Genomic DNA, 21,078 nt, shown 5'->3' with positions numbered 1-21,078 from the left:
ATATTTTTTATTTCATTTTCTTTTCCTTTTCCTTCCCCCCCCCCTTTTTTCTTCTTTTCTCTTTACTTTTTCTTTTTTTTCTACTTATTTTTCTTGCCTTCTTTCCTTATCCTTCGGCTTTTTCTTCCTCTTTTTGTTTTGTTTTTCTTCCCCATTTTCTTTCCCTTCTCCTTTTTCGATTCTTTTTCTTCCCAAATCTTCTTCTATTTTCTTCCCTGTTTTCTTCCCTCGTCTTTCTTCCCCTTTTATCTTTTACTTTCTCCTGTTTTATGTTTTTTTTTCCCTGTGTCTTTTTCTTTACCTTTTTCTTCCCTACCTCCATTTTATTTTTCTTCTTTCTTGCTTTCTTTTTAATTTTCATTTTCTTTACATTTTTCTTCCGCTTTTCTCATTATTTTTTATTTCTTGCTTTTCTTCCCTCTTCCCCCCCCCCGACACCCACCCATCCACATTTTGTCTTTTGCTTCCTCCTTTTAAAATCTTGATTGTTTTTTTCTTATTTTCTTCCCTTCCCCCCCTCTTTTTTTGTTCCCATATATTTTTTACTTGTTTATGTTTTCCTCTTCCTTTTCTATCCCCCCCCCCCACCACCATTTTTCTTTTGCTTTTGGTTCTTCTTAACCTGTTTTTCTTTTGCTTCCCTCTTTTTGTTCTCCTTTCTCTATTTAATTTTCATTTTCTCTTTCCCCTTTCTTTTCCTTATTTTTCTTGCTCCTTTTTTTCTTCCCCTTTATGTTTCCCTTTCCCTTTCTTTCCCTTTATCTTTTTTCTCTTTTTTCTTTTATTTTCCTGTCTTTTCTTTCTTTACTTTTTCTTTTTTTTTCTTCTTCTTTTTCTTCCCTTCTTTCCTTTTGCTTTTTCTTCTTCTTCCCCTTTTTGTTTTATTTTTCTTCCCCATTTTCTTTCCCTTCTCCTTTTTCTATTCTTTTTCTTCCCTATTATCATTCTTCTTCTATTTTCTTCCCTGTTTTCTCCCCTCTTTTTTCTTCCCCTTTTATCTTGACTTTCTCCTGTTTCATGTTTTTTTCCCTATTTCTTTTTTTTAACTTTTTCTTCCCTATCTTTATTTTATTTTTCTTCTTTCTTGCTTTTTTCTCTTTTTAATATTCGTTTTCTTTCCATTTTTCTTCCCCTTTTCTCATTCTTTTTTATTTCTTGATTTTCTTCCCTCTTTTCTTTTTACCCTGACCCATTCTTTGTCTTCTTTTTTCTTTTTAATTTTTGATAATTTTTTTTTCCTTCTTCTCTTCCCTTCCCCCTTTTTTTATAGCCCATATATTTACTTCTTTTTTTTTTCCTTTTCCAATCATTCCCCCACCCCCCAACCCCTATTTTCTTTAGCTTTTGTTTCTTTTTACCCTATGTTTTACTTTCGCTTCCTCCTTTTCTGTTCTCTTTTCTCTTTTTCTTCCCTATTTAATTTTCTTTTTTGCTTCCCCATTTCCTTCCCTCTTTTTTCTTGCTTTTTTTTCTTTCCCTTTATGTTTCTTTTTCTTCTTCTCTATTCTTGACCTTTTTCTTTTTCTTTTTTTTCTTTTCTTTTCTTTTTCCTTTTTTTTCCTTTTTTTTCTTTTCCTTTCTTTTTTTATTCTTTTCTTCTTCTTTTCTTTTTCTTCCCTTCTTTCCTTTTGCTTTTACTTTCTCTTCCCCTTTTTGTTTATTCTTCCCCATTTTTTCCCTTCTATTTTTCCTATTCTTTTTCTTCCCTATTATCATTCTTCTTCTATTTCCTTCCCTGTATTCTTCCCTCTTTTTTCTTCCCTCTTTTTTTCTTCCTTTTATCTTTACTTTCCCCCTTCTGTTTCCTGTTTTTTATTTCTCCTATTTCTTTTCCATTACCTTTTTTCCCTATCTTTCCCCTTTTCTATTCCCTTTTCTCTTTTTCTTCACTGTTTAATTTTCATTTCCTCTTTCTTCCCCCTTTCCTTCCCTGTTTTTTCTTGCTCTTTTTTTTTCCTTCCCCTTTATGTTTCCTTATCGCTTTCTTTCTCTTTCCCTCTCTCTTTCGTATTCCCTTTCTTCTTCACTTCCCTCTTTTCTTTACTCTTCATTCCTTTCTTTTTCTTCTTCTTCTTTTTCTTCCTTTTCTTTGCCTTCTTTTTCTTCACTTCTTTCATTTTCCTTTTGTTCATTTCTCCTGTTTTTGTTTTTCTTTTCTTCCCCATTTTCTTTTCCTTCTATTTTTTATATTCTTTTTCTTCCCTATTATCATTTTTCTTCTTTTTTTCCCCGTTTTCTTACCTTTACCCCCCCCAATTTTATTTTTGTCTTCCCTCTTCTATTTCCTTTTATCTTTCTCCTATTACTTTTTTTCTCTTCTTCTTTCCTTTCTTTATATTCTCTTCTTTTCTTCCTTCTTTTCTTTTTTCCTTTCTTTTTTCTATCCTCTTTCCATTTTCTCCCCTCCCCTCTCCTCATTTCTTTTTTTTTTCCCTCTCTTCCCCTTTCTTTCCCTTTTCCTTTCTATTTCCCTTTCCCTTTATTTCCCTTTCCCTTCCCTTTCTCTTTTCTTCTTTTCATTTCTTCTTTTAGTTTTTTTTCTTCTTCGACTTCCCTTCTTTCCTTTTGCTTTTGTTTTTTCTTCCCCTATTTTTTTTCTTCCTCATTTTCTTTCCCTTCTCCTCTCACTATTCTTTTTCTTCCCAACTATCATTCTTCTTCTATTTTCCTCCCTCTTTTCTTCCCCCTTTATTCTTCCCCTTTTATCTTTGCTTTCCCACTTCTCTTTCCCTTCCCTCCCCTTTCTTTCCCTTTACCCCCTTCTATCCCTTTCCCTTTCTTTTTTCTTATTTTCTTTTCTTTTTTTTATTCTTTTCTTTTGCTACCCTATTTTTCTTCTCTATTTTTTCTTCTTTTTTCTTTTTCTTTTTCTCTTCTTTTTTCTTTTTCTATTTTCTTTTGGCTTTGCTATTAACTTATCCTTTTTGTTTTTCTATATCTTCATTTTTTCCCTTTATTCTATTCTTCTTTCTCTTTTCTATCCCTATTATTTTTTTCCTTATTCATTAACTTTTTTCTTTTTCTTTTTCTTTATCTTTTTTTTTCTTTCTTTTCTGTTGCTCTTTCTTCTTGTTTCTTTTTCTTTTATTTTTTTCTGCTTCTTTTTCTTCTTGTTTCATTGTTTTTCCTTTTCTTTTGCTTTTTAAATCTCTCTATTTTTCCTTTCCTTTTTTTCTTTCTCTTTTTCTTCCCTCGTTTCTTTTTTATCCCAATTTTCTTCACCTTTTTCTTTCATCTTCTTCCCCTTCTTCATTTCCTTTACTTCCCTTTTTTTTTACTTTTAAAGCACAATTACTTCATGAAATGATACTTCTCGATGTACAAACAGATATAAAAATATCATCTGATACCTCTTTGCGCTGTTCTCCCAATCATAGAGTAGCCATCAGTAGCTTTGGTTTTGGTAAAAAAAAAAAAAAAGAAAGAAAAAAAAAAATCTGCAGGACTGTCGTACAAATACTAGTGATGGGGGATGGAGGGGAGATATTCTCGCCATCAGTGACCTTTCCCTTCCATTTTCCCCCCTTATTTTCTCCTTTTGTGTTCTCCTTTTTCTTCCCTATTTAATTTTCATTTTCTCTTTACTTCCCCCTTTCCTTCCCTCTTTTTTCTTGCTCTTTCTTTTTCTTCCCCTTTATGTTTCCCTTTCTCTTGATTTCTCTTTCTCTTCCTCTTTCCCTTCCCCTTCCCTTTTCTTTTCCCCTTCTGTTTCTTCCCTTACTTCCCTTCTTTTTTGGGAAGCTGTATTTATCTTGTATTTACTTTTGTATTTATCTTACCTTTTTAGAGGTGTTGTGCCTGCTTCTGCTGCCTTCAAAAAGGAACAAGGAGCTCTACAGTAGAAGCCTGAAGGTGAGGTGGGCTGGCCTCTCTGCCTGCCTGTGCTCCTTCCTTCCCCCTGAAAACATCACCACATGAGATTTTGATAGGATTCTTTTTACTCTATTTGTTTTTCTTTTCCTTCCATCTTTTCTGTTCTCCTTTCTCTTTTTCTTCCCTATTTAATTTTCATTTTCTCTTTGCTTCCCCATTTCCTTCCCTCTTTTTTCTTGCTTTTTTTTCCTTCCCTTTTATGTTTCTCTTTCCCTTTATTTCCCTTTCCTCTTTCCCTTTCTCCTTCCTTTCCTTTCTCTTTTCTTTTCTTTTGTACTCTTTTCTTCTTCTTCTTTGTCTTCCATTCTTTCCTTTTGCTTTTGCTTTTTCTTCCCCTATTTGTTTTTTTTTCTTCCCCATTTTCTTTCCCTTCTCCTTTTACTATTCTTGTTCTTCCCAATTATCATTCTTCTTCTATTTTCCTCCCTCTTTTCTTCCCCCTTTATTCTTCCCCTTTTATCTTTGCTTTCCCACTTCTCTTTCCCTTCCCCTTTATGTTTCTATTTCCCTTTCCTTTTCCCTTTCCTTTTTTTCTTTTTATTTTTCTTTTTTTTTTTCTTCCTTATTTTTCTTCTCTATTTTTTCTTCTTTTTCCATTTTCTTATTCTCTTCCTTTTTCTTTTTCTATTTTCTTTTGGTTTTGTTTTTTCCTTATCCTTTTTGTTTTTCGTTATCTTCCCTTTTTTCCCCTTCCCTTTATTTTATTCTTCTTTCTCTTTTTTCCCCTATTCTCATTTTATTTTTTCCCTCTCATTAACCTTTTTTTCTTTTTTCATTTTCTTTTTCTGTTGCTTTTTCTTGTTTCTTTTTTTCTTTTTCTCTTGCATTTTCTTATTCTATTGTTTTTCCTTTCCTCTTGCTTCTTTAAATCTCTCTATTTTTTCTCTCCTTTTTTATTTTTTCTTTCTCTTTTTCTTCCCTTATTTCTTTTTTTACTCTATTTTCTTCACCTTTCTCTTTCACCTTCTTCCCCTTTTTCTTTTCCATTTCCCTTACTTTCCTTTTTTTTTTAAAAAGCACAATAAATTCATGAAATGACACTTCTCGACGTACAAACATAAAAATATCATCTGATACCTCTTTGCGCTGTTCTCACAATCATAGAGTAGCCATCAGTAGCTTTGATTTTGGTAATAAATAAATAAATAAATAATCTGCAGGACTGTGGTACAAATAATAGTGATGAGGGATGGAGGGGAGATATCCTGGCCACCTCTCCCTTCCATTTCCCCCCCTTATTTTCTTTTGCTTTTGGTTCTTCTTAACCTATTTGTTTTCCTTTTCCTTCCCCCTTTTCTGTTCTCCTTTCTCTTTTTCTTCCCTATTTAAGTTTCTTTTTGTCTTTACTTCCCCCTTTCCTTCCCTCTTTTTTCTTGCTCTTTTTTTTTACTTCCAATTTATTTTTACCTTTCCCTTTATTTCCCTTTCTCTATCCCTTCCCTTTTTCTTTTCTCTTTTCTATTCTTTTCTTTGGGGAAGCTGTATTTATGTTGTATTTACTTTGGTATTTATCTTACCTTTTTAGAGGAGTTGTGCCTGCTTCTGCTTCTTCAAAAAGGAACAGGGCGCTCTACAGTAGAAGCCTGAAGGTGAGGTGGGCTGACCTCTCTGTCTGCCTGTGCTCCTTCCTTCCCCCTGGAAAGTTCACCACATGAGACTTTGATAGGCTTCTTCTTACCCTATTTGTTTTACTTTTCCTCCCCCCTTTCGTGTTCTCCTTTCTCTTTTTCTTCCCTATTTAATTTTCATTTTCTGTTTACTTCCCCCTTTTCTTCCCTCTTTCTTCTTGCTCTTTCTTTTTCATCCCCTTTATGTTTCCACTTCCCTTCCTCTTTCCCTTTCCCTTCCACTTCCCCTTTCTCTTTCCCTTTCCCTTCCCCTTTTCCTTCCCTTTTCTCTTTCCTTTCCCTTTTTGTTTCCCCTTCCCTTCCCTTCTTTTCCTTCCAAGAAGCTGTATTTATCTTGTATTTACTTATGTATTTATCTTACCTTTTTAGAGATGTTGTGCCTGCTTCTGCTGGCTTCAAAAAGGAACAGGGAGCTCTACAGTAGAAGCCTGAAGTTGAGGTGGGGTGGGCTGTCTGCCTGTACTCCTTCCTTCCTCCTGGAAAGTTCACCACATGAGGTTTTGATAGGCTTCCATAATGTATGGGTATGGAAAGCTGCAACTAACTCTGCAGATGACTGGTATATACTTAACATTTGAAATCTCAATAAAATTTTCTGCTTGTTGAGTTATTGTCTGGCATTCACTTATTTCCTGATTTGGCCATCACTTCTGGCTGCTCTTTTGACAGATTTTCACTATTTCTGCAGTCACATTGGTCTGGCAACAGGGGAATCAGCTGTGGCTGTGGGTGTGGTGAGAGCAGCACAACCACCCCATCCTTCTCTGAGTCCTCACTTCCTCTGCAGCATTGCTTCACAGACCCTTGCACACCCTAAAAGCAGCGGCCAGCAACCAGCCACAGTGACCTGGGTTTAATTTGTCTGCAGTTGAATACAATTAGTCCCCAGACAAACTTGGGTCGCCTTTTTGTTTCACCAAAAAAATCACTGATGCTGAAGATCTGGCATATGCTCCAGCCTTACAGCTCAAGTCCTGTCACCCGCCCCGCCCTCCCCCATCTCCCCCCCCCCCCATCCCGTCCCGTCCTGTCCCGTCCCATCTCACACACACACACCCCCCCCCGGCAATGTGTGAGTTCAGCTGAAAGTGAACTGTATATACAAGACATTTGAGAGCTCCTTGTGAAATGGGCTTGTATTTTAAACTTCCAAGCGTCTGGAACCTCAACTGGCTTTGAATGCATCCCTGAGCCGAGCCCAATCTGGACACATACCTGAGGGTGGAGAGCAGAGACGATCCGCTTTTGGGAGCCGGGCTGAAAACGGCTGCGCCGTAACCCGCATAGTACATCAGGATCACTCCGTCGGGCAAGCGGCTCCATCTAGCGGTCGTAGCCCGTTTCATGCCGGACGCTCAGTGATGTCACCAACGAATGAGCTGACGTTACAGCACGGGGCGACCCTTCCCCGATCCCGGGCAGCCCCAGGATCTTTCTGGGAGCGATATGAGCAGAGCAGGGGTGGGGTGCATTGTAACCCCTCTTCTCAGCGTCACCCGCAGGTTCACCAGCAACTCACTGCAGCGCTCCCTGAGAACCACGGAAAGGGCTTGGTGCTGTGAGCACCTGGAGGAGCTCTTTGTGATAGGGAGTGGCCGAATGTTGCTTCCGGCTTTGCTGCTGGCTAGATTTGCTGGGTGGACTGATATCAAATGCATTACAGTAGTTTGAGGCACCGGGAGATGACTGCCAGGCCCTCTGTCAAAGGAAAAACAAGTCTTTTGGCAGTGTGAAAAATAAACTGGGCTGTTCTCCAGTAGCAACCCAGAAAGATTATTGGATTTTGCACTTTGTTAGTAATTTGTAAGCAAATACTCAAACTATCAAATAGAAAACAATATTTCCTTATTTTATTTTATTTCATTTTATTTTGTTTTGTTTTATTTTATTTTATTTTATTTTATTTTAGAATGTGAGCTGAATAACATCTTCATCCTCACCTCCAGATTGCAGTATGGGAGCCAGTTGAGATGTCTCCTTCATGCTTTTGGTCTGGCAATCAGCTACTTTGCTGGATCAAACAGCCTGGAGACCCAATAGTGGCTGTCATCAGATGGTGAAGACATCACAGGCCATTTCCTGTTCCTGCTCCCACTCAGCCCCATCTGCACATTGGTCAGATGCACAGCTTCTGAATGTGCAGCTGCTCAAGGGATATTCTCTCCTTCCCACAGCCACACACACCAGAGATAACTCACATCAAGGACTGGATGTGAGCCCTTGGCAGGGCCCTCCATGACAGGAATCCAAACTGTTTTGAGATCTTTCAGCACATTAACCACTTCACAGCCATCTTTTCTGTGGATGTTATCATAAAAGCTGAGGAGATCTTATCTTTCACTGTTAAGTGCTGGCTCATGAGCAAGGGCTGCTCTGATGTCTCCTCATGCTTAACAACATAATGGTATATTTGAATGAACACATCTTCACTAGCAGACAAGGGTGTGGGTCTAGAGCATAAGCAGAGAATAAATTTTCCCCACCATTTGTGCTGGGAGTGAATTATCCTGTAACATTCTCAGGGAACAGGAAGAAGGAGGAAACTGTAACGAGGCAGTGCCACTTCCATGCTCAGAAGAGGATATGTGAGCATCTTCCTGCACTCAGCTTGAAGTTCCCACACACAAAAGGACCTAGACCCTTGTTTTTCAGTCTTCTGCTGACATATATCATGTAGCACTTCATATGCCTTTATTTTTACTTAGCCTTACTGACATGCCTATATAAACCAGTGTAACCTGTAAGACTGGCATTGTCAAAGTGATTGTTCAGGAAGCTATTTTCACAGTTTAAGGCCAAGAAGATGCTACTGCTTTTCAAGTGCTACATGGAATTTGTTGCTTGTAAAGGTCAGCTTTCATGGTTCATGCTGTAACACTACCCTAATCCTCATCAGGATCAACAACATGGATGATGACAATGATCCTTTTTCTCCACCAGAGTCCTCTGTTTCACTGGCAAAAATACTGAAGGCAGGAAAAAGGCTGTGGGTTGGATCCTTGGGTACTTTTTCCACTGATGAAATGAAGGCAAGCAAATGACAGATCCAACTGTGCAGCCTTGGGTGTATGAATCAGTATTATCTGCTGGCTGGAGCTCCTGGTAGGTTTTGCACTAAGAAATGGTTTTGGTGTCACATTTGACATGAGACTCAGACTATCATGGGGTGTTTTGGGCTCATCTTATACACTATCTCAAGCTCTTTGGGAACAAGCAGCCTATTTTTCATTATGCAATATCGTCTTTATTCATCTACATGTTAATTGCTGGTTTCTAGCCTTTCTAGATCTGTGACCTAAGAATCACAAATCACGACAGGGACAGAGGCAATTAGTTGTCCTCGGGCTGCTCTCTAAGACTCGAGTGTGTAAATTGCTCTTTCATTCACACGTGAATTATTCTTAATATCCCTTCTCTGGTAATAAATACGTGGCTGTGAAGGCATGAAGATGTGTGTGTGTGTGTGTGTGTGTGAGGGGGGTGGGGGTGGTGGGGGATTAAGAGGGAAAGGTAGCATGACCCTCCTGTTCTCTTTTCTTTTTCAAGTAAAAGCTACCCCTAGGTCTTAACATTCTCTCAAAAAGATAATGCTACCGGTTTGTTTGCTTTCTGCATTCCCCTTGGATGCTAAGGCAAGACTAACACCGAGAGCATAAAGAAGTTCATATGCACGTTGCCTCATACTGTATACATGCTTCTCTATTAGCTCTGGACAGAGAGCATAACCAGATGAAAAACGGGTAACCAGCACAGGTCAGGCAATTCAAAGAGAAAGATGGGGTCTTCAGAAGGGCACCTCAGCTTTATTCCCACTCTCATCTTCTGCAACCTGAGCCAGCAACACCCGCGGCTCCACAGGACGGCCATCGCTCCTGCCTCGGGCAGAGAACAGCCCTTTGCCATGCTGACTGTCTGCTCTGCTCTGCCAGGAGCTGATGGTTTACTTACAGCAGAGGAATGTATCTCCCGTTCTGGACAGCATGGTGACCTCCTGCTCAGCTTACTCAGACTCCTTTCTCAGAGTGACAAAGTGGGTAAATTGCACCAGAAATGCCCTGTCCATTCCCAGGGTGAGAGAGTAAGGCAGACCTGTAGGAGGCCAGTGGCCAGGATTTTCCATTTACATGCCCTTAGTTCCCTCTCAGTCTGGTAGGGGTGACTGTGAGCACAATTTGGAAGCCTTTGCTTGCTTCATGCCATATCTTACTTGGGCTCATCACTGTGGGCTTGGGAAACCAGACAAGTACTTCCATTGGTTTCTGCAGACCATCTTTCACATTTGTGCATTCAGAAGCTCTGCTGTGTGAACACAGCCTCTGTCTGCATCAGCTTGCAGTGTCCCCTTCCCCAGCTGCTGATGTTTGTCAGGTCAGCACTGCACTTGCATGAGGGAGGTCAGCAGAACAACATCCTTAGGTAAATGACTGCAAAGGATTTCAAGCAAATACATTGCCCCCTTTTGTGATTGGAGCCCTGGGGTATCTCCCTTTTTGTGTGTACCTCTGGTAAAAACGTGGTCCGTGGGCTTTTGCTCTGCCCTTCTTAGCTTCACACACGACAGGCAAGGTACCTGAAACAAGTGCTGAGGGAGGTTGCTAAGCATCCAGCCTTAGAAATATTTAAAGCTCAGCTGAGCAGGGACTAAAACAAATTGCTCTAGATTTTAGGCTAGTTCTGCTTTGAGCAGGAGGTTGAACCAGATGCCTTCAAGGGGTCCTTTCCAAAAAAAGATTATTTTTTTCTAAATGTTGTGTTCTAATCAATGAAGGCATCAGGTTTGATCAGGTTTGGAAGAGAAACCTGTTTTTCTTGCTGGGGAATGAACTGGTTTCTGCAGAACAAGAACTAGGATATATTGGTTTATATGAACAGCTCTGAGCCAGCAGATGTGGTGCAGTGGATCTACCAGTGCTGCTGCACTTACAGAGGAAATGTTGGTCTTCCAGGGTATTCTCTCTGAATATTTACATCTTACAACCAGTGCAATAGGAATCCCAGAATGAAAATGCTCAAGTTCCTCTGAGAGAACTTGCACACTGGGTTGGCTCATTGCTGTCTTGTAACTAGTGAAGAAGGATGGAAGGATTAGTATAGCACATCTGATGCAGGAGAAAAAAGGATGCTTTTCTTATATGTGGAAGAATGAGACAGATGACTGAAAAGAAGCACAAAATGCCTAGGTGTCACGGGTTACTTAGATTTACCTATGCCCGTGACAGGGGAAGCCACCCCGTGGGCCCCCCTCCTGGGGCCCGGAAAGGAGGGGGAAAAAGGGAGTGGGATAAAACAGCGACAATCTAAGGAGGAAAAACTTATTTTACTAAATATGATACCAAAATACAAGATAACACAATATAATATAATTGAGGCTAACAAATTGAACGAAACAGAGAGAGAGAGTCCCCGAAAACCGAGAGGCCCACTGTGAACTCTAGGCGACACGGCTGGAACGCTTCCCACTCTCCAAGAAGTTCGAGAGAAGAAGGAGGGCACTCCAGCCTGGGAACGAGATTATACAGCGTCCTGGTCCCGTGACTTATCATTAACCCTGTTGTTCTCTGGGATATGTAGTCTTCTTCTGTGGACTGCACATTCAATAGAAGTATCCATACTTTACATGATGTTATGATGTGGAATACTGATACTGATAGCAAAATTACAAAACCATGACATTCCACCCCTTATTCTACATTATTACATCATGGTAAATATATATATATATACATATATATACACGTATGTAAAATTATGATAGCTAAACAGTAGAATTACATGTAACATAACTAAATGTACAACTATAATAACTAAAATACACTACACATGCAAACATATATACATATAAATACATAAAATTATTGACTGCACTCCCCCAGCATCAAATTCCCTTGTGGCACACATTGAACATCCCCATCCTTCTGCATTACCCACCAAGTGCACCCAGGTCCCTGGGCAAAGACAGTTCCACGGATAGGTTTGCCCTTTCCAGAAGCTGGAAGGACCCAAACAGCTTTTCCCAACATGTTCTTTACATGTACAACAGGGACCTTATCTCCCTCTACAGTGTGTAGGGGGCTAGATTGACTAGGACCATCACGATTGACAGATCCTCTAGTATTCACCAACCAAGTGGCTTCTGCCAGATTCTTCTCCCAGTGCTTAAATGTTCCGCCACCCATTGCTTTCAACATAGTTTTCAACAACCCATTATATCGTTCAATTTTACCAGAAGCTGGTGCATGGTAGGGAATATGATAAATCCACTCAATGCCATGATCTTTGGCCCAAGTATTTATAAGGGAATTTTTAAAATGTGTCCCATTATCAGATTCAATTCTTTCTGGGGTGCCATGTCGCCACAGGACTTGTTTCTCAAGACCTAATATGGTGTTTCGAGCAGTAGCATGGGGTACTGCGTATGTTTCAAGCCACCCAGTGGTTGCCTCTACCATGGTGAGTACATAACACTTACCACTGCGAGATCGTGGCAAGGTGATATAATCAACCTGCCACGCCTCCCCATATTTATACTTTTGCCACCGCCCTTCCTCCCAGAGAGGTTTCATCCTTTTGGCTTGTTTAATTATGGCACATGTTTCACAATCATGAATAATCCGCGCAATAGCGTCCATGGTTAAGTCCACCCCTCGGTCTCTGGCCCACTTATATGTCGCGTCTCTTCCGTGATGACCTGAGGTCTCATGAGCCCATCGAGCTAGAAATAATTCGCCCTTATTCTGCCAATCCAAGTCAATTTGAGCCATCTCAATTTTGGCAGCTTTATCTACCTGATGGTTGTTTTGTTGTTCTTCAGTAGCCCGACTTTTGGGCACATGTGCATCCACATGACGCACCTTTACAACCATATTCTTTGTTCGGGCTGGGAAGCGTGTGCGTTTAACAGCTGAGACTTTTGATGATGCAGGTGAGGAGTAGGACTGGAATACTTTGATCAGATCCTTCATTAGACCTGGTGGCCCGTACGAGGATTGACCTTCATCAGTTGTTTCTGATACTATTACGGGATCATCATTACGATTAGTTGATGGAAACAATTTCTTGCATATTTCATAATTGCTTTCAATCCCTTAAACAGAGCAACTGGGATGAAGAGTGGATTCATAGCTGGCAGGCTCTGTAAAAGTCAGAGCTAGCTAGCTTTGCTCTAAGGGAGAAAGAAATCCCTTTGTTTTCTACACAAAAGTTAGATAGCAGTGCTGAGAATGTACAGCAGCCCTTAATGTTGACAATTTGTCTGGTATTTCAAGGTCACGTTCTCAGTGAGCAGCTACGAAAAGATAACACTCCCCTAACGAAGCTCTTTAAGAGTAAAGTGAGAGTTGTTCTAAAAGCTAAAAAGCTCTATGCCCGCATTCTCCACCAAAAAATCTGTCACGGGTTACTTAGATTTACCTATGCCCGTGACAGGGGAAGCCACCCCGTGGGCCCCCCTCCTGGGGCCCGGAAAGGAGGGGGAAAAAGGGAGTGGGATAAAACAGCGACAATCTAAGGAGGAAAAACTTATTTTACTAAATATGATACCGAAATACAAGATAACACAATATAATATAATTGAGGCTAACAAATTGAACGAAACAGAGAGAGAGAGTCCCCGAAAACCGAGAGGCCCACTGTGAACTCTAGGCGACACGGCTGGAACGCTTCCCACTCTCCGAGAAGTTCGAGAGAAGAAGGAGGGCACTCCAGCCTGGGAACGAGATTATACAGCGTCCTGGTCCCGTGACTTATCATTAACCCTGTTGTTCTCTGGGATATGTAGTCTTCTTCTGTGGACTGCACATTCAATAGAAGTATCCATACTTTACATGATGTTATGATGTGGAATACTGATACTGATAGCAAAATTACAAAACCATGACACTAGGTCATGTCTCATGACTCTTGCAGTTTTGTTCTCACGTGACATTGTAAAGAGAATTTAATTTTATCAGAAAAATGCTTTTTTTTTCTTTATTCTTTCTTTCCTTCCCTAGGAGCCTGCTCTGTTCCCTTTAGGGAGAGTCTGTCCTCTGGTGTCCATAGAGGCATTTGGACTCAGCATTTGTTGACTTCTCTGCCTTCCTTTGCAGACATCAGTGAGGAGAGGCTGGGTGATGCCAGCGGAACAGACAATGCTGAGACCTACAGTGACAAAGACACAGACCAAAGGAATTCCCCAGACATGGCTAAAGCCAGAACCTGCTTCACCCCTGAAAGCCCAGAAATTGTATAAGTGGATGAGGTATGTTACGCAGTTCAGAAAAATGGTGGGAGCACAGAGAGCCGTCCAGAGAGCCCCAAGTACCATGCAGAGCAGAATCACCTCCTGATAGAAGGTCCTTCTGGGACAGTTTCTTTACCTTTCAGCTTGAAAGCCAACAGACCTCCACTGGAAGTGCTGAAAAAGATTTTCCCTAACCAGAAGCCAATGGTGCTGGAGTTGATCCTGAAAGGATGTGGTGGTGACCTGGTGAGCGCTGTTGAGGTTCTCTTGTCCAGCCGGTCTTCAGTGGCCAGTGGTGAGAGAACTTCTGCAGAGTCAGATGGTCTAGTTCTACCTTCCAACGGGCATATTTTTGAACACACGCTGAGTTCCTATCCTATTTCCTCTTCCAAGTGGTCAGTGGGCTCAGCCTTCAGGGTCCCTGACACACTGAGGTTCTCTGCTGACTCCAGCAATGTTGTGCCCAATCCTCTGACTGTACCTTTGCAGCACCCATTTCCTCAGCCACCTCGCTACCCGCTGATGCTGAGGAACACTTTGGCAAGAAACCAGTCCAGTCCTTTCCTGCCTAATGATGTCACCCTTTGGAACACCATGACGCTGCAGCAGCAGTACCAGCTGCGGTCCCAGTATGTCAGTCCTTTCTCTAGCAACTCGGCCAGCGTCTTCCAAAGCTCTTCTGTCCTTCCTTCTCGCTCATCAGAAGATCCTAGGATCTCAATCCCTGATGACGGATGTCACAGAATCACAGAATCACAGAATTACCCTGGTTGGAAGGGACCTCAAGGATCATGTAGTTCCAACCCCTCTGCCTAGCAGGGCCACCAAACATACACATTTACTAGATCAGGTTGCCCAGGGCCCCGTCCAACCTGGTCTTGAACACCTCCAAGGACGGGGCATCCACAACCTCACTGGGCAGCCTGTTCCAGGACCTAACCACCCTTCTAGTAAAGAACTTACCCCTAACATCCAACCTAAATCTTCCCTCCTTCAACTTAAAACCATTTCCCCTAGTCCTGCTATTATCAGCCCTTTCGAAGAGTTTACTCCCCTCCTGGGAGTAAGTTCCCTTCAGGTACTGAAAGGCTGCAATGAGGTCACCCCGCAACCTTCTCTTCTCCAGGCTGAACAAACCCAACTCCCTCAGCCTGTCCTCATAGGGGAGGTGCTCCAGCCCCCTGATCATCTTTGTGGCCCTCCTCTGGACCCTTTCCAAAATCTCCATATCTTTTTTGTACTGAGGGCTCCACACCTGGACACAGTACTCCAGATGGGGCCTCACAAGAGCAGAGTAGAGAGGGACGATCACCTCCCTATCCCTGCTGACCACCCCTCTCCTGATGGAGCCCAGGATCCCATTTGCTTTCTGGGCTGCCAGAGCGCACTGCTGGCTCATGTTAAGTTTCTCATCTATCAGGACCCCTAGGTCTTTTTCAGCCGAGCTGCTCTCAAGGACAACTCCTCCCAGCCTGTACAGGTGCCTGGGGTTCTTCCGGCCCAAGTGCAAAACCTTGCACTTTGCCGTGTTGAACCTCATTAGGTTCACCCGAGCCCAGCTTTCCAGCCTGTCAAGGTCCCTCTGAATGGCATCTGTTCCCTCCACCGTATCAACTGCACCACTCAGCTTGGTGTCATCAGCAAACTTGCTGAGGGTGCACTCCATTCCCTCATCGATGTCATTAATAAAGATGTTAAAGAGCACCGGTCCCAAGACAGACCCTTGAGGGACGCCGCTCGTTACCGGCCTCCACCTGGACATAGAGCCATTGACCACCACCCTCTGTCTGCGGCCTTTCAACCAATTGCTTATCCATCTAGTTGTCCACCCATCAAATCCACCTCCCTCCAATTTGGAGATAAGGATGTGGTGGGGGACCATGTCAAAGGCCTTGCTCAGGTCCAGGTAAATGACATCGGTCGCCTTCCCTTCATCCACCAACGCCGTCACTCCATCATAGAAGGCCACAAGATTAGTTAAGCATGACCTTCCCCTGGTGAAGCCGTGCTGGCTGTCTCGGATCACATGCTTGTTCTTTATGTGATCAAGCATGTTGTCCAGGAGGATCTGTTCCATAATCTTCCCAGGCACAGAGGTGAGACTCACCGGCCTGTAGTTACCCGGGTCGCCCCTGCTCCCCTTCTTGTAAATGGGAGTGACGTGACCCTTCCTCCAATCATCCAGGACCTCACCTGACAGCCACGACTTCTCAAATATGATGGAGAGCGGCTCAGCAACCACCTCAGCCAGCTCCTTCAGGACCCTGGGATGCACGCCATCTGGCCCCATAGACTTATACTCATTCAGTCTAAGGAGGCACTCTCGGACTTGCTCTACCCTTACAGTGGGGAGGGATTTACCTCCTTGGTCCCCACATGGAGGGATGGGGGTGCAAGACTTAGGGACGTGAAAAAGACTAGAATCCTGGCCACCAGTGAAGACCGAGGTGAAGAACTCATTCAGCACCTCAGCTTTCTCTTCATCTGTTGAAGCCATTTCTCCTTTTGAATTTACCAGAGTAGGTACGCCCATTTTGGCCTGTCTCTTCTGGCCAATGTACCTGTAGAAGGTTTTCTTATTGTTTTTCACATCCCTCGCCAAGTTCAGTTCTGCCTGTGCCTTGGCTTTCCTGATCCCACATCTGCAAGTTCGGACGGCATCCCTGTATTCTTCCCGGGTGACACAGCCTTGTTTCCAGAGCTTGTACACCCCTTTCTTCACCCTCAGTTCTCTTAGCAGGTCCTTGCTGAGCCATGCCGGTTTTCTACCTCTCCTGCCCACTTTCTTAATCAGGGGAATGGAGACCTCTTGTGCTGCCAGGAGGGCATCCTTGAACAGTAGCCAGCTCTCCTCAACGTCCTTATCTTTGAGGGCAGCGCGCCAGGGGATCTTGGCCAGCATTCCATTGAGTAGCTTGAAGTCTGCTCTTCTAAAGTTGAGCATCCTGGTCCTGCTCTTTGCCAGGCCCACATCGCTTGAGATCACAAACTCAACCAGGGCATGATCGCTGGAGCCCAGGCAGCCTCCAACCTTGACGCCTTTGATGATCTCCTCAGCGTTGGTGAGCAGCAGGTCCAGCAACGCTTGACCTCTGGTCGGTCTGTCCAATACCTGAACCAGAAAGCTATCATCAATGGATTCCAAGAGCCTTCTGGAGCTCTTGCAGCTCGCCGTGTGGTTTTCCCAACAGATGTCAGGATGGTTGAAGTCCCCCACCAGGACAAGAGCCCGTGAGCCAGACGCCTCACGCATCTGGAGCAAGAAAGCCTCATCAGCAGCCTCCCCTTGATCAGGTGGCCTGTAGTATACCCCTAATACCAGCTGACCTTTATTAGTCCCATCTCTAATCCTAACCCACAGGCTCTCAACCTGTTCTTGACTGTTTCTCATGGGGAGCTCCTCACAGTTTATCCAATCTCTGACATAAAGGGCGACTCCCCCACCCTTCCTACCTCGCCTATCTCTCCTAAAGAGCCTATAGCCATCGATGGTAGTATCCCAATTGTGGGAGTCATCCCACCATGTTTCTGTGATAGCAACAATGTCATAATTTTCAGAGTGCATCACAGTTTCCAGTTCCTCCTGCTTGTTACTCAGGCTCCGTGCATTAGTATAAAGGCACTTCAGCCGGGCTGTCCGTCTCACCACCTTCATAAGCGATCCAGGATCCGCTAGAACAGCGGCATCCCCAGCATCCCCCTGCCCTACTCCCTCCTTTTGCACTCTGCAATCTTTGCCCACAGAGTTTGGTACAATCCCTCGAATGCACCGTTCAACCCCAGTAGCCCTTATTTTGTCCCCTTCCCCCTTCGTTCCTAAGGGGAATGTCCTATTGTGTCTAAGCAACCTCTTTACACAGAAGATGAGTATGATGAAAGGTCTGATTCTTCAGACTCAAGAATACTCAACACATCTTCTTAGGATGACATTTGCCATATGATAAGTAAGTAAGTGATATTTTCAGTGCAGCTGAACTACTGGGCCTGAAGAGGAGAGACGTATACTCCATGAAACACTTGCAATTGTATTAAAACTTGACTTTGCTTGGTATTGTACTATAGCAATAAAAACATAACGTATTTAATTTCTTGCACTTCATTGGATAATGCCAAATAGCAATACTCTGGCTTTAGCTCTGAGTGTGTACGACAAGGAAAGACTTTATGGCCATCGGTTATGGGACTCTGGAAGATTCGTAGCGGAAACAGAAGCTCAAGGTCTACTTTGTTCCTTAACTCAGACAACTGGGGATATTAAACTAGAATACTTGAATGCTGTTTTATAAGAGAGAACTCCTCAGGACATAAGAAATCAAACAAAAGTAGTTCAATTGCAAATGGACTAAAACAAGGACCAGTCATCATCTTTGCATTGAAAGGAAAGGCAGAAGAATTATGCACATGGAACTAGCATGAACTGCTTCTGTACTGTTTGAGCTTGGACATTTTTTAGAAAAATAATCTTATGAGTTATTCTTTTCCCATGGCTAGGTCAAAACGTGTAATGTCAGTGTAAAACCAATTACGGCTGTGAAGTGCATAAAGTGTATTGTGAAATGAACACAAGATTAAACATTGTCAGGTTAATGTAGCATGCTAAGGACTCTAGAAAAATAAACTAAGATGATCATCTTGGTTTATGTCATTTATATTGGGCAAATAGCATTTCTGAGGATAGAGAGCTGATTAACTGCCAGCTGGGGTAACAATGTCTAGTTCCAGCAACAGCAGACAAGGGAAGTCTATTTTTCCCAGTCCAGGTTCTGCCCCCCTGCCTCTTAGCCTGAAACTGAGTCTCAGCAAATGCTATCATGAGGGAAGCTTAGGTCCTTGGATGTGTGCTACAGACACTTCCAAGTTCAGGAGAGTGAAGCAGAACTTGTAACAGTCACAGTAAGCAGGAAAATATATATATATAAGTAAATAACAGGCTCTCCTGCCCCTTCAGAAAAACTTTTTTTTTAAAATTTATTTATTTATTTATTTATTTATTTTCCCCTTATGCTATAGAAATAGAAATAGGAGATAGGGTGTAATAGCAGACCTTTCTTTAAAACAGTGTGGAGTTAAATGGCAGCTTTCCCGAATCTGGAAACGTAATTATTTGAACAATTTATTGCATGTTTGCATGCATGAACTCCCCTTTTATCCTACTTTCATTACAGTGTCAGAATAACACCACAAATTGCTTCTGGTGAAGAATGCCACTACATTCACTCTCCACCTAGATATTTGTCTGTTAAGCTTTTTGTGCCATTTTTTGAACCATTTGACAGTGACCACATCTGCTTGGCAGTTGGATTTTCCAAAACACTTCTTTCTGTGTGGATGCAATGGCTGGCAGGCCTGCCATGTGTACAGATCAGCCCTACCCCTCAAACCCAATGAGGGTTCCCCTAGAGGGGGGAAGCCTAAAGCAGGTGGGCTGTAGGACCTTAGAATTTGTCAGGCATGTTGCCTAGTATCACTGCTAATGTGAATGCCTGTGTTCTCCTTTGGCATTTCATACTTCGTAATGTTTGTGTACTCAATGGATCCCACAGTTTATACTGATACTGAACAGGCACAAGCAGAAGGAGAATAAAATAAATAATGTTTTTATTTTCTCCGGGGGATAAATGATCAGAAATACACTTTTTATTGTGTATTTTTGCAATCTGTTCAGTAAAGCAATTTGCAGTTGTATGCTAGAGAGCAAAGAGGGAAAGGTGGAGAGTGGGAGAAAAGAAAATAAATAGCATTCCTTATGCAAATGTAAGAACATCTGGAATTTTCATAATGCAGAATTACAGTTTTGTACTGACACGTTTTCCTGTGCCCACATGGAATTTGTAAACAAATTCATCTTCAAGACACTCCAAGCAGAAAAGTAATAGACACTCATAAAATAAGCTTGGTCTTGCAAACAGAAAGAGATGAGGTAGTGAAATGCTGTGCTCCGACATCGTAGAGGAGTTAGGTGTGAAAGGCTCGATGCGAACAAACAGGTCCGTGAGCTCAGGTTTTGAGCTCATGCACCAAGCAGATTTCCCTCCAGCAGAGGCTTTTGTATAGGCACCCTCATAGGTTGAATGAATTCTGTTTCTTCTTCTTTCTTTTGTTTCCCAGCAGAGGGTGAATAACCTCCAGCAGGAAGACCAAACAGTGGCAACCGACAGCTCACAGTGATCTTATGCACTGTGGTCTGTGGGTTTTCAGTGAGCAGAACCTTGACATCTTGGAAATGGAACATATCTTTCAGAGAAAGATGACCTTTGGCCAAGCTGGGGCAAACTGTTCATACTACAAACATGATGGGTGAAAAAATGCAGGGTCAGCAATGCAGTTATCAGCAATTATTAAATCCTATCTCTTTTGATAAACTGTTGTGGGTTGTTTTTTTGTTTTTGTTTTTTTTCTTTGTGAAAGCGCTGAAATTAAAATAGTCATTCTTTCAGGAATCATAGAATATCTTTTGACTAAATTCACAATTATTATTATTATTTTTAAATAAAGTAAACATAAACATGTTAAAAACAAAAACCAAACACATTTTGTTTGTCTGCAGACAACTTCTGCAGTATTTTGGCTATTTACAAGTTCCATTAAAGCAAACAAACCAACAGGAAAATAAACTAACCAACCAACCAAACTGACCCAAACAAACCAATTGGACTGACCAGCAGTTATATGTCTAGGAAAGGATACTGTTCATACAGCTGTGTTTCCAGGCTGCCACTAAATGTGGATGTCATTTCTAGACTTCACTCAACATGCAGCAAGGATCTGGGGCCCTTGGCATATTGGCAGGGCCCCATGGTGCTGGAGTCTGCTCCTTATGTCTTTACCTGTGGGTAATCCTAACTCCATCCTGCCTTTACAGTGTGGGCAAATAGGAGATGAGAGAACCTCTGCTTCCCTATGCACCATAATGTACTATTGCATCCTATCCCGTCCCTTCCCATTCCATCTCATCCCACTCCTGGCACCTGGCCCACATGCACTACCCAATTGCACCTTTTCCTTTGCATCAGCAGACGTTCTTGAGAACACCTGTTTTGTCTCAGGCCATGCACTTCCCAGCCCTGGTTCCTGCAGGTACCAGGTCCCAGCCCTCTGTTTTCTGGCTCCGTCTCGTGGTAAAATAAGGGAGAAGACGCATGGGTGAAGAGGAAGGAGTGAAACTGGCTGCGTGTCTGGAAACCATAAAGAACGAGCTTAAGCATCAAGAAGATCAGCGAAGCCTTTGTTGTAGTCCTGCAATTAAGTGGTCCTATTTCATTTTTATTTGTTATTTTTGTAGGGGGCGATACCGCAGCCACGAGTCACTTGGAGCAAGAGGACTTCCCCTCATTTCACGGCGCAGTTCTCGCTCTG

At 42.4% G+C, this 21,078-nt stretch overlaps 1 protein-coding gene, 1 long non-coding RNA gene and 1 pseudogene across 7 annotated transcripts in view; 2 read left to right on the top strand and 1 right to left on the bottom strand.

Moving 5' to 3' along the window:
• Nucleotides 1-6,107, top strand: part of LOC146754036 (putative COBW domain-containing protein 7) — a 128,185-nt gene extending 122,078 nt beyond the window's left edge. For 3 of the 5 annotated variants that reach the window (XR_014939587.1, XM_085529533.1, XM_085529531.1), the window contains 3 exons: nt 3,788-3,852; nt 5,399-5,462; nt 5,871-6,107. Coding sequence is in view for 1 of the 5 variants with exons in the window: in XM_085529535.1 (XP_085385661.1) it covers nt 3,788-3,850 (63 nt within the window). In the remaining 4 variants the exon portion in view is untranslated. The remainder of the gene's footprint in view (nt 1-3,787; nt 3,853-5,398; nt 5,463-5,870) is intronic. The other 2 variants (XR_014939588.1, XM_085529535.1) reach the window with 2 other exon arrangements.
• LOC146754030 (uncharacterized) overlaps nt 1-21,078 on the bottom strand; it is a 100,269-nt gene that overhangs the window by 13,616 nt on the left and 65,575 nt on the right. The window lies entirely within an intron of this gene.
• Nucleotides 6,737-15,841, top strand: LOC146754035 (doublesex and mab-3 related transcription factor 3-like; annotated as a pseudogene). Its single transcript, XR_014939586.1, has 2 exons — nt 6,737-8,603; nt 13,589-15,841. The product of XR_014939586.1 is annotated as a doublesex and mab-3 related transcription factor 3-like (transcript).

The sequence above is a fragment of the Coturnix japonica genome, chromosome Z (assembly GCF_054131305.1).
Source record: "Coturnix japonica strain WE chromosome Z, WE-NBRP24, whole genome shotgun sequence".
NCBI lineage: Eukaryota > Metazoa > Chordata > Aves > Galliformes > Phasianidae > Coturnix > Coturnix japonica.
The sequence above is the reverse complement of the archived record's forward strand: the minus strand, read 5'-3'. Positions and strand labels throughout refer to the sequence as shown.